Genomic DNA, 13,620 nt, shown 5'->3' on the forward strand with positions numbered 1-13,620 from the left:
CTCTGGCGGGACGCGGCATCTGCTGCCTCACCTTCCTCATTTACACTTCTCCGCCCTTACACACACACACACACACACACACACACACACACACACACACACACACACACACAGTTCTGTTCACCGCCTTTCCAGGCCTTGCTATCACGATCTACAACTGAGGGGAGGAGAAGAAAAAAAAGAAAAGAAAGAACTGGGTTTAGGTAGAGAGAGAGCGAGAGAGAGAGACAGAGAGCAGCAGCGTGACATGTTTGATAGAGTTTGGGAAACTTTGAGTATAAGAGTCACAGCAATGGGTCTGGAAGTGTTTGCTCCATTTTGTTCTTTACTCTTCTCTCTTAACTGGGTGAAAGAATGCTACATATGCCGATACAGTCCGAGGGCAGAAGAGACCATTAATCTCTCAAACATGTTCTAAACTTGCTCTGGTTCCCAGTTGGACATGCCCTGAATACCTCCACAGGGGGGCATCTTGATACCTAAACCGCTTCAAATGGCCTCCTTTATTTCAAGGGAATACAGGTTTCCAAGCTTCTCATTTTTTTTCTTTCCAATATAAGCACCACATTCCTGCCACTGACGACCTTTAAGACTACCTCAGTAATCCTCCGCCGGAGAGATGGGCAAAACGGTCTCTAGAGTCTCCAGACTCCTCCATCCCATGTAGCTTCAAGATGTCCTCAAATGTTCTTCTGCCTAACAATAGTCAAGTCAAATTTATGTATATCGCCCAATACCTCTAATTTTCCCCAAGGGGCTCTACAGTGTGTACAGCGGATGACACCCTCTGTCTTTTGACCCTCGCTTCGGAGGGAAACCTCATTCCAAACAAAACAGAGGAAAAATGGAAGAAACCTGGTAAAGGTCATCAGTTCTCCTTGCTAAGAACACTCTGGGCAATGCCCTGAATCTTTTCCATGAGTCATGTAAGCGTCTTTGTTCCCCATATCCACACCTGAGGTTTTGCTTCAAAGGCCACAGAAGCTTCAGACCTCTGGGCTGACCAAGCCCAAAAGGTCTTCTTCAGCTCACAGCTTCCTCCATCTCTGCCGTCCACCCTGCAGACACCCATGACCTTCTGTCAAGATGAAGGAATTGTATTTCTTTTCTTTTTTTCAGATGTGGAAGTTGAAGACTTTGCTGACAGGATCCACAGCCAAACATTCAGAGTTTCCTCATTGTGGGTCTGTCCAGCATTCTCTAAAACGATAGGCTAAATGCTTTCAAAGGTGATATAACTACCACATTTTTGGGGGGTATGTACCACATATGGTCAAATTTAAATCATACCTTAAAAATACCTTGTTTCACTAATCATTTGGGAACAAACTGTTAATCAAAAAAACAAAAAGAAGAACCACTAGACATGGGTCAAAGCCTCCCATTAGACAACCTGCCTGAGAGCAAATGATTTGGGAACAAAAGCAGTTAACAACAATCGTCTCCTGACTCTGGGAGGATCAGTTCAGGCTGGAGAACCACCAACAACACATTGACACACCAACAAAAGCTGAAACAACGAGCAGGTGAAAACCCTGGGACGCAGATGAAGCAGCCTTTCCTCAACTAAGTGTCTGTGAGCTACAGCCGCAGATCAAATGATATGAATGGTCATGTCCTGGTCCAGGAATCCATAGTCGAGCGTTCTAGGTGAGAAAGTGAAAGGAAGTAAACGTTTTCTCTGAAGTAGCCTAATTTCAGCTTCACGTCCATCTACAGCTTTAAGCAAGCACCCTCATGAACATGGATGCTTGATTTTATGGGGATAACCAAAACCGGTGGAAGATTTGAGACCTCGCAGTAGTTAAATTCGTCCAATGCACAAAGCAGGCACACAGGTCCCAACTAACCATGGATACACTATGCAAACACACACATCCGTCCACACTCATGCCTATCTGGCACGTGTTGAAACGGAAGTTATGCTGGGCAGTTTTTCACTGAGACCTCTGGGATCGGTGATCACAACACAGGGAGAGATAAGGCCGGATGGAGACAAGGAAAGAAGAAGAAAGAAAGTGAAGAAAGACAGGAGCAAACAAACAAAACAAACTTAGTAAAGCCCTCTGCTGGGCTGGGGCTGGAGTGCGTGTGCGTGTGTGTGTGTGTGTGTGTGTGTGTGTGGCGATGTGAACAGAGTGGCTGGGATTAGGACAGATCCTGGGCTGTCCAACTCACAGCTGGCTGATGATCCAATCCTGGAGCACAGCACAGCGCACCAGCCGCCATGGGACCCCCGGATGCGTGCATGCATCTGTATGTGTGCGAGTCTGTGTGTACAGGCATGTGGATGCGACTGATGTGCGTATCAGTGTGCACATTTGCAGGCATGCAGTTGTACAAACAAATATGTGTGTGTATGTGTGTGTGTGTGTGTATGCGTGCATACATTTGTGTTTATCAGAAAGGAAGGATGGGCGATCAGTAGTCAAACAGAGGCTGTCTGTGCTTCAGGTCCCCTGTTTGAAGACGGGCTGTGATCATTTGGGCCACGACAGGAGGACAGAATGAAAGAGGGGAGCGAGCAAGTTGCAGAGAGAGAATCAAAGAGCTGCCTTCCAAGGCTGGTCGTACAAATGCCTTCCAGCCCCGCTACTGTGAATCTCTCGCAGTTTTACTCTCACACAAACACAGTCACACAAACCAGCTCCCTGCAGCTACAAAGACAAGAGAGGGCCAATAGTGGCACGACGACGAATGAACTACATGTCGTTCTGCATAACCCCCAGAAGGCCTGCAGACAGACAGAAAGAGAGAGACAGAGGGAGGGGAGGGAGACAACTGCTTGAGGTTTATTTGTTTCGTTTGGAACAGCGTGAGAAAAAGCAATAGAGAACATGACAAGTGAGGGGAAAAATAAAGAGAAAAACTAAAATGAAAAAGTAAAAACGCATCCTGAGGACGAACAAAGGCGGTGACCAAACCTCAGCCGGTGTGTCCATGACATGTGGATGTGTATCTGTGTTTGATACTTGCTTTCTATGCTGCTTAAAAAATGTCCAGTTTAAAAAAAAAAAAAAAAAAAAAAAACTCCTTCATTTGCACATATCTCAATGATATTTTACAACTCCATCTTTAAAAACTCTGATGTTATATCAACAGACAAGGCTGGATCAATGGCTGGATGGAAAGACTTTAAGGGCTTCTAAGTAAACACCACATTTGGAAAAACAAGCCTGCTGGACAGCTTAACTGTGAGTGATGAGAATAGAAACTAAAATCCTCAGTGTGTCCTCAGCACAACTAGAGTTCCTGTCTTGGTATTCGCAATGCTAAGCGTAACGATGAGCAACCTTAAAGCTAAAAAAAAGTCATTTTCATGCATTTGTTTTATCTGAAGGAATCAGTACGCTTCAACCGAAGTGCTTGTTGGGCCAATATCGTCTAAATGATCCTCCGCCCACATCTTTTGTCTGAAATTGGAAGCAGCATCCAACAATTTCTGTAACTTTCTGACACGGCCACTCGTTCCTGCTTCACGCATCGATTGGCCGTGTGTGGTAGAGCTGAGACAGTGAGCTGAGCTTCAAGCTCTCCCTCAATCTATTCGTGATCGCTCACATACGTAATTATGAATGCCTTTGAAGTAAATTGGACGCCATTTCCCCCGTATTTGTGTTACTATTATCACGTCTCTAACCCCTCTCTACAACGGCAGGTGTAAATGTGTGGATGTTCAGGATTACAGAAATACTATAATAGAGCATTAAAGTAACATTTATGACGTGCCAGTTTGTCAAATGGGATAATTCACTTTGGTTTCGGGCTAATAGTGTATAACAAAGTGCCTGTATTTCATCATGTATCAAGCTAATGCTGTAGGTGTAAATTTATAATGTGTTGTTTTTTAAGTTTAAGTCATAACAGAGTATGATGATGGTAACATACTGTTTTTGGTTGACCAGCACTGATGGTATATAAGTACTTCACAAAAACACTTTCAGACATTCAACCCAAGCTTCAAGTAAAATTAGCTCCTTAAAAATGTAGGCCTGTAGATTTTTGTGATCGTCAATCCTGTGACAATTTTTAAAGTCTTTATAACATGTTCCTGTACAGAACAGGCTTTTTAACTTCATCAAGCACTGTGGGGATTTGTAGTTTTTATGACTGTTGTACCTGCGTACAACACTGCTTTTGAAAAGCTCTAAACATGGCTTTAGATTTCATTTTGTGAAACTAAATGTGAACATGCTTCTCATCCACTAAGGACAATGGATATCCGTATTAAATCAGTATCAGAAGTGGCTTAAACTGCTAATGACCAAAATTGAATTTGAATGGCTACATGCTCAGCCAAGTCAACAGCTGTCAAACATCTAGTATGCATCTGTGGATAGATAAAACTATAAACTCTCTCATGCACATACACCCGCACACATGATGGTAGTAAAATGGTTTAGTCCAGTGGCTCCTCTAGTACAGGTCAAAGTCATCATGTTGCCACATCAATATGCATGTCATTCTCCACAGCTGGCTGCGAAATACAGACACACACACACACACACACACACACACACACACACAGACACGCTCCTTACCTCATCCCTAAAACACACGACGGCCCGCCATGCAGCGCTGGCCAGCTGACAGACAAACACACTTAAACACAGATCAAGCCGGGAGCTGCGGTGGACACACAAACACACACACACGCCACCGAGCTGACAGGCACACAACCACAAATACACACACACACACACACACACACACACACTCATAGATTATACAAACTTGCATCCTGCAGCCTCCAGCACCACAGGGCACCACCGCCACATCTGTGCCCATCTCAGACACCTCGGCTGTGGGCAGCGGGGGTGAGAGAGTGCCCTGGGCGGCTGGCATGGGCTGGCATGGCCCTGGCAGTAGATGGTGTGGAAGGGAACAGCAGCCAGCGGATGACAGGAGGGACAGAGGGAAGAAAAAGAAATGGGAGGAATGCAGGAGGACAGGAGAGGATCAAATAATAATAAGAAAGAAGATGATAGAGGAAAAAACATGAGGATTTCAATTATAAAAGGATGGCAAAGAATGACAGCTGAGGACATGAAGACGAAAGAGCTACAGGTAGATAAGATAGATGGATGAATGTAAAGAAGGATGGGATGATAAAAGAACAACAGAGGAAGTGAAACAGGGAACAAATTGGGAAAGAAAGATGCAGAAATAGATAGAAAGAGAGAAGACGGAGGCAAGAGGGAGGAGAGCCGGTAGCGCCCGTCGTGAGAACGGGTGCAGGGCACTGGCAGGTGGCACTGAGGCCAGGCTGTCCAGTGACCATCAGCCGCACGTGTGTGTGTGTGTGTGTGTGTGTCAGGGACAGAAGAAGGCTCAGGCGCCATTTTGGCTCTGCTGGAGCTGTTGCTGGGCTGGGCACTGGCCTGGTGGCACAGAGTGGGCAGTGTGTCCGTGTGTAGAAATATATGTGTGCGTGTGTTTGTGTGTGTATTGCATTATGTTGTGGCATGCTTAACAGGATTAGAGGTGACCTGGTGAGGTCCAGTTGGTACCGGGACCATTGCACAGCGGCGCATTTGTGTTTATGTGTGTGTGGTTTGTATAATAGGATTAGCTGTTACCTGGTGCGGTACAGTTGGTGTGCTGGTCTGAACTGGACTGGACTGGGCTGAGCTGGGCAGGAGCTGGGCAGAGGGGAGTGCTGTGTGTATGTGTGTGTATGTATGAGTGTGTGTGTGAGTGTGTGGTGGCACGTATAATAGGATTAGGTACTACCTGGTGAGGTGCAGTTGGCGCTGGGCATTTGCCAGCTGTTCTGCTAGGCTCAGGGCTTCGGCCTGCCATTGGCTCCCGTCCTTTTGGACCACCTCCAGATGCTGCCGACAGCCAACCAGCTCTGAGCTCAGCCTTTCCACTTCCTGTCCCGCAGAGATGGAAGAGGCGAGTAAATCTTTCAAAACAACCCACCTTATGTCCGCAGACAAACAAAACATTTAAGGCTGACAACATTCTCAACGTAAAGGTTGAGAAGAGAATGATTTGATCGTCTAAAAATCACAATAGTTTGATTCACGATCAGTAACATAGTGTTTTGAAATATGAGTGAGGCTTTCTATTTGCGCCGTCCTCAAATTTGGTGACTGCTTACTAAATGATCAACTAAACAAACTGGTCATTGTCTGACTTAAAAACTTAAGTAATTGCTTAAGTTATCTAATGAATCTAAACTAATCACTGGGTTGAATGCAGACGTACCTGCGCAGCCTTTTCCATCTGTCTGCTGGTCTTGGTGTGGAGCTCCCGGAGCTCTCTCTCTGCCTCCTCTTTCTTCAGCTCGGCCTGGCTGAGCCGATATCGAAGATCCACGCACACCTAGAGATGACATGAACAGCCAGTCCTTTAATTAACAATTATTACTTCCTGTCCTTCACTGATCTAATTAAAGTATGTTAGAATACTGATGGTTAAGCGTTTCACGCCCCCTCTACCCTGAAAGCACTCATATTCTACTATTTACATATTTACTGCTCCTATATTATCCATGTTTACATTACTACACTATGTGCTACTATCATTTTTATCATCATCATTTACCATCATTTATCAACTAATAATACATATTAATATTAGAAAACATTTAATTATAATGACGCACTGAAAATGTGTTTTCTCTTTTGCCCTAACCCAACACAGTCAGAGCTCTGGGTCATCTACAGAAGATAAACTACAGCTGGTAAAGAGTCGGTGTCTTCAAGACACTTCAGCAGGGTGAACATCTGCTGACATGCAACGCTTGAACCCGAGTCTTCCAAACCTCGCAGCCCACTTGGTAATTTTGTCACCGCTTTGCTACCGTTTGCCTGCCAATCATTTTGCAATAAAACATAGTTAAAACCTGAACTAAGCATCTTCAAGCAAGGCCTGGTTTTTACCTCACCTTAAACTTAACTATACATACATGTTGAATTCACCCTTCCAACAACGGAGAATAAATACTGAAATAGATACACCTTTGCTGCCACCCAGTGGATTTACAAAAGCATTACAAGTAGACCGTACAGCCTGCACCGGAGTATCAGGACTGTTGCGAACCTCAAAGGTAGAGCCATCTTTTTTAAGTACTGGTCTAGCAGCAAAAGTAAGAATACATACATGTTGACTTCAGGTTGTCTTGCACAACGCAGACAGTGTACCTTGGTATTGTCTTGTTCCTGGCTGGTAAGTTTGCCAAGAGTATCTTCCAGCTGACTGGTCAGTGAGCTCTCGTCTCTGTGAGCTCTGTCCAGCTGTCCTTCCAGTTCAGCGACATGCTGGGAGAGGCTGGACACCTGATACACACACACAGTTTTCTATTGGCATTTCATTGAAAAATAAAAATGTCAAGTATTTCAAAGCAACCAGAGCTGTGGATTGGAACTACATACATATACAATAGTTGTCTCTACACACAAAAAGTGAATAAGCAACATTTACTGTCTGTGCCAGCGCCTCTCTCTGTTTGCGGGCCTCAGCCCGGCCCTCCTCTCTGGCCTCAGCCAGTCTCTCCTTCAAGGCCTGTGCTTCTCGTTCTTGTTGTTCCCGAAGTCGAGCCAGCTCCCTGGACAGTTGCTCACACTGCACCTCCACCTGCATGCATACGAACAGACACAGAGGGTCTGTCAGAGGCAACCGACCTGCGCATAGCAGGAAGATACACTTTGAGCTAACGCCGCTGGAAAAGTGTGTATTTATACACGTTTCTCTGACCCTGGCTTTGTACAGATTTGCTTCCTCCGCCATCTCCACAGCCTGCTTGACTTGGAGACAGGCCGACCACTCCCTCTGTTGGGCCTCCTGCTGACTCGCACGCACGCCGCGCAGAGCCACCAGTAACTCATCACGCTCCCTAAAAGATTGATGGACAAGAAAATGCACGAGCAGCGTTAAAAAAAAAAGGCAGATGGGGAAATTAATTCTGGATCTCTTTTTCTTTGAATATGTAGTTTCCTTTTTTGTGTTTGTGTGCTACCACTGACTTTTTGAATCTGTCAATAGTCTGGACATGCAGGTTTGTGTGAGTCCCAGCCAACACAGCTTCGTGCTGCGCACAATTCAGACACATTCCGGCCACACGAGGAGCTCCATCGGCTCTCAGTGCATCTGCAGCCTGTTTCTCCCGGAGTCTCAGACGATCCTTCACCTCCTCACACTCCTTCTGACTGACTGACAGATCCTTCCTGAAGACGGAAGCAAAAGATGAAACGAGGAGAAACAGAGAGAGAGAGAAAAGGAAATGAGTATTGGCCAAAGTCACTGGCTACGCTGGCTTCACAGCTGGAGTGCACTGACCTGAGGGAGAGGACCTGAGCCTCCAAGCTTTCAATCTGGGCCTGGTAGATCACTTTCAATTGTTCCTGATGATCACAAACAGGTTCAGAACAGACTATGCATGGACCCTTGAAACACTATGAAGCAATCGATGGATTTAAAGAGGATGGGATGAGATTATGATTTGGCCACAATCTTCCAGAGCAACCGAATGAGATGGAGAAGAGGAAGTGAACAGTAACACGAGGAGAGCAGAAAGCTGATCTATAATCTCTACCAGTTCGTTGCTCCATGTGGTGTGTTCTGCTTTGTGCAGCATGCTGTGGCTGTTGGCTGCCAAACTCCCGTTCACCTGTAGAACACATCAGGACAGATTACACTTTTAAAGATCTGTATTACATTTTACAAGAAGAAACTTTACCCAAGGTTGCTCTAATCGTTTTGCAATGCATGCTGGGTGTAACAACTTGACTGATATTTCCTGAAGATAGCTCTGATATCTACACCATCAGTGAATGTATGTGGAGTAATGAAGATAGAGGCAACCATAGTGTCAGTAACTTGAAAATAAACTCACAAGTATTCCATCCTTTATTTCACATATTATGATCTATGTGACCTCGTAAACTTAGTACGGATGTACATACATTTCGCGAGCACAAAAATCCTAAAAATGATTTTCACACACAAACACACATTACCATGGAGTTGTGGATTGTGTACTCTTTCAGGGATTCATCCACAGCTTTGGACTTGAGGTCTGAATGAAACTTCTCATTCTCCACCACCACCACTCGGATCCGCTGTTTCATCTCGTGCAGCTCCTCCTGAACTCACGCACACAGAGAAGTGAATCAAAACGGATCCAAACTGGCCCCAATAGTCAAATGGACTGCAAATATAAACACACACAAAACACATATGGATGCACAGACCTTGCACAATTTGACTTCAGCCTCCAGGTGTTGGATGTACTCTGACTGGTTGTGAATCATTGGTACCAAATCCTGAAAAGCCGGCACGTTGGACCGGCCCTCCTGCTGTACTCTCTAACAGAGGAAAGAAAAGACAACAGCATGGCAAGCAAAATATCAACATAATGGAAAAGTCTGAATGATTTACCACATTTAACGATGGAGAAATCGTACCCTAGCCTGATAAAATCTGTAAAGCGTGTTCCTTGGGTCGAATGCATCTTAATATTTAACCACGCAACGCTGCTTACTCTACCTTGGATGGAGACTGTTTCTTTGAAGGAGTGAGAGGAGAGGGAATTTCTCTGCACTGCTTCAGTAGAAGGCTCTTCAGCTGATTAACTACAATGCCAAAACACACAGACACACACACACACACACACAGGAAGCATTTCAATATGACTCTGTGTAGGGAAATCTCCAGGTGGTGTACTACAACGTCTTTGTCGGACAATCGTCCCGCAACTAATCACTGAGTCACCTGCTTCGCTCTGTGTCTTTTGGCTCCATGCAGCCTTGTTCTCGTCGGCCGTGGCGGTGAAGAGGCTGCCATCGCTGCCTCTGGGCTCCTCCACCTCTTCTCCATCAGAGCTCAGCTGCCCCAAAGCACTGCTGAGCTGCTGTATGCTCTGGTTGGCCCGCTCTGAAACCAAACACACACTCACAGACACCGGTCTCATACAGCGTATTACTCCTGTGCCCCCGGCCATGACAGTTTAGTTGGTGTCTGTGAACTAAAACACTTGCCCACTACCCAAATTAGAAACAATTTGTGAATCCACTGGGATGTATAATACGCATTCACAATTAACCAAACACAGACTTGATGGATACATACGTGTTGACATCTAAACTATTCTTATAGCTCATTCAAGTACTGCTGAATGAAATAAAATCAACTAAACAAACAAGTAAACACAGATTTTCACAGCAGAAATGTTGCATGCGACTGTCGGAAAAGCACATTAGCAACATTATTAATGATGTCTGCACGGTATTCAGCTGGTTTTCTGCATGATTTCACCCTGTCATGGGTTACTGGGACATAATTATAATGTTACATCTTCGTGTCCTGGCAATTGCTTTGCAAGAGTGTCAATAATGTGCAAGTATAATGTTCTTATGAAATTGGAGCATGACTTGATTGTCGGTTGGACTGGGAACCAACAACAGGTGGCAGTGACACGACTGTATTCACCCAAGGCTCTTAGTACTGCAGTTTAAAGGTAACTCGACATGAACTCAGGCATTTTGACTTCATTCAGCATTTAACTTACGTCTCAGCTCCTTCTGGTAAGCCCCCAGCTGCTCCGCCTCCTCCTCGTCTGAGTCAAACGGTTTCATTGATGTGTAACTGATGTTAAATCACGCGTTATTACTACACACAGCGTTAACTACACACGCGAGGCTGACTGTGTACAGTATTTACAACAACCATGAATGTGTCGCACGTAGAAACGGTCATCGATTCTAAGCGACGGTGCGTTTGTTTTGCGCACCGAGATGAGTGTTCTTATATCCTACAATGTTATCTATAACACCGCCCCGATGCGTGTACAGTGAATTTAAGAATAACGAGGCAACCATCTGCTAACGCCTCCCACTTCCGCAAACTCAGTCAGATGCTGGGAGTTGTAGTCCTTGTTTGTAGTCACCATTAATATTTTCACGTCTGCGCCTCCCTGTGGTGGTTACGGTGTATTGCAACTTCATACACTACATTTATGTAGCCGAAGCAGTGGTGGAATGAAACTACATTTACTCAAGAACTGTAGTCCTACTCAAGTACATATTTTGGCCTACTTGTACTTTACTACTTGAGTATTTCTAATTTATGCTACTTTATACTCCAATTCAGAGAGAAATGTTGCACATTTTAACTCCATTACATCTGACATCTTTACGTACTAGGCACACTACAGACTCTAAGATTTTATAGCCTAAACATAACAATGCATCATGTTTTATAAGTTTATGTTTTGTACATATAACATTATTTATTTATTTATAGTTATTTCAAGGGAAGCATTCAAAATATGTCAACATTGAACTTCTTTACGAGCTTTTTAAGCAACATTTTGGATATAGACATTGAATTAAATGACTATAATGAGGAAGGGTGGCATGTTATGCAAAACCCACTTATAAATCACACAGCTCTGCAGCCTCTGCAGTTTTAACACCAGACTCAACACTCATCGAATGTAAAACAGCAAGTTGGTGGAGCTAAAAATGGCTGTGAATATCAGGCTTATCGGGCGACCCATGAACTGCTTTCTGATCATGATTGAATCATGATTACTCAGAATTACTTTCAAATCATAAATAGGCTGTTGGGTTGTGAAATTGTGGAAACTTCTCATGAATAAATTGGTGTCATTATTTTAACCCATAGGATGTGGCTGAAAGCCCCAGCAAGTTAAGATGACTCTATTCTCTCCAATGGGAGGACATTGTGTTGGATAAAAAGCTAAACTGCTGCATCAAGACCAGACATCACAGCAAAAACGCAGTAAAATATGCAACACATGCAAACATCACCCTGAGATTTTAAAAAATTAAACAAACAAGCAGCCAATTGATCACAAGCCATTCACTGTGTTAAGAGCTATAGAAACGCAAACACACACGTCTAACTTTACATATTTATAAGTAAACCCACAATCTGTAAAAGAAAAATAATGCTATTATTTTTTGTCAATGAAATACGTGGAAGTTTAGTTCAGAATTTCTTTGTCTTACTACTCAAAGAACGGTCAACCTAAGCTCAGCATCAGTTAAAAGTATAAAGCACATATAGAAACAGTTTAAACAAAAGTGTGTAATTATATATCATTATATATAATTACGCAATTGTATACTGTGTAAAATTATGGAGAGAAGTTATATAATAGCTGAGGATACATTAACAAACCTTTAAAATGTCATTTTATGTTTATCATTACATAACAGTGTGTTATAAACAACTTATTAAATGCTTATAAACTTTTTATTCATGCTAAAAGTAAGAGGGGTAAATCACATTTAATGTGGGGGGGGGGGGGGGGGGGGGGCGGGGTGCAAATAGAAATTAAAGAGGATAAAGTTGTATACAATTACCTTAAAATACCTGTGTGGTACACAGAGTTATGTGTATTTCATAACTGGACCCGCTGTTGCCTCAATGTGGAAGTTGCCTCCAGCTCCAGGCAAAAATGACACAGATGGGGGAGTTTCAAATGAAATAGTTATAAAGTAATGTTGTGTGTATGTGTGATGTTCAGTGGAAGGGTGTATCTCATCATCTTTGTTGCTGCTTATACAAGGGGTCAGACAAAGGTAACCATGGATACAACCCCTTCCTATTGCACAATAACGGATATCTTCCTGTCGAATCAGACTCCCGTGTACTTTCGTTTGTTGAGACATTTCATTTTTCAACAGAAGAGGCAGTGAGTCAGACTTTGGTGGGTTCATTGATAAAACTTTTTTTTTTTTTTTTTTAAACATTGTGTTGTAATCAAGATTGACATTCTCATTCACAGTTTATTGTGACATCTTAAAGACAGAGTTTGAGTCCTATGGATTTAAAACTAGCTGGTTCAAGTGTTTTGTACTTTTGAGTGTTTAGTCCTGAAAACCTTTTTGTCCCCAGTCCTCCTCGGGCCCCAGAAGCTCCACATTTACTGCATGCTAGTGGTTTTTAACTGATTAACCCGCATTAAGAGAATTTTTTCTCTTTCTTTGGTCAATTGGGTCCAACATTTTTTATGTCACAATCTAGATTTAAGACCTTTATTACTTACATATTGGATGGTACAAGGGAGGCCTGAAGGGAAGGGCTGTCAACTTTGACACTTTCTTGCTAGATTTAGCAACTTTTGGAGCGACTGCTGCAAGCTACTTTCATCGGAAAAGAGTTGGCAATACTGGGCTCGGTTTTTTGGGTGTATAATTTTTTTAATCTAGCGTACTCTTGCTAATTTCTCAAGATGACCAACCCTGGCCTTTGATTTCAAACGTTACCGTATATTGTGACAGACTTCACCTACTTCCAAGGTTTTGTCAGCTCTAATAGTCCATTGCAGTGGAACACAGTTCATTGTATTGAACATCAGTTTGATTATTATATATATAATCTTGCATACATTTGCCATGTTGTGATACTGGTCTATAGGCAATGCATCACAGCTCTGCACTTGTCATTTGAATAGACAGTACTTCTCGTGACTTCATGCTGCTGTGCATTTAGTAATCTGTCATCGCCATTCAACCACAGATCTTTGGTAATGAAAAATTGGAGTGCACCTCTATTACATATGAGTTCTTATCTTGTAACTAACGTGTTCGCGTCGCATAATTATTTGCATAGAGTCTGTTGTGAGAAGGTTTAACCACCGCA

The 13,620-nt window shown here is 43.4% G+C and overlaps 1 protein-coding gene and 1 long non-coding RNA gene across 4 annotated transcripts in view; both read right to left on the bottom strand.

The window, feature by feature from the left end:
* Positions 1–10,727, bottom strand: part of sdccag8 (SHH signaling and ciliogenesis regulator sdccag8) — a 41,229-nt gene extending 30,502 nt beyond the window's left edge. The window contains exons 1-13 of one of the 3 annotated variants that reach the window (XR_012947399.1): positions 10,517–10,727; positions 9,721–9,882; positions 9,496–9,581; positions 9,201–9,314; positions 8,967–9,092; positions 8,543–8,617; positions 8,287–8,351; positions 7,974–8,174; positions 7,705–7,843; positions 7,432–7,584; positions 7,152–7,286; positions 6,214–6,330; positions 5,734–5,876 (exon numbers count right to left, since the gene is read on the bottom strand). Coding sequence is in view for 2 of the 3 variants with exons in the window: in XM_076075725.1 (XP_075931840.1) it covers positions 5,734–5,876; positions 6,214–6,330; positions 7,152–7,286; positions 7,432–7,584; positions 7,705–7,843; positions 7,974–8,174; positions 8,287–8,351; positions 8,543–8,617; positions 8,967–9,092; positions 9,201–9,314; positions 9,496–9,581; positions 9,721–9,882; positions 10,517–10,583 (1,583 nt within the window). In the remaining variant the exon portion in view is untranslated. The remainder of the gene's footprint in view (positions 1–5,733; positions 5,877–6,213; positions 6,331–7,151; positions 7,287–7,431; positions 7,585–7,704; positions 7,844–7,973; positions 8,175–8,286; positions 8,352–8,542; positions 8,618–8,966; positions 9,093–9,200; positions 9,315–9,495; positions 9,582–9,720; positions 9,883–10,516) is intronic. The other 2 variants (XM_076075725.1, XM_076075726.1) reach the window with 2 other exon arrangements.
* LOC142931680 (uncharacterized) lies at positions 1,096–5,726 on the bottom strand. The gene is made up of 2 exons (XR_012947400.1): positions 5,580–5,726; positions 1,096–4,859 (listed from the first exon to the last, which is right to left on the bottom strand). It is a non-coding gene; the product is annotated as an uncharacterized LOC142931680 (long non-coding RNA).
* Positions 10,728–13,620: the final 2,893 nt, after the last annotated feature.

Source organism: Anarhichas minor, unplaced genomic scaffold (assembly GCF_050575085.1).
Source record: "Anarhichas minor isolate MPS153535 unplaced genomic scaffold, ASM5057508v1 ptg000054l, whole genome shotgun sequence".
NCBI lineage: Eukaryota > Metazoa > Chordata > Actinopteri > Perciformes > Anarhichadidae > Anarhichas > Anarhichas minor.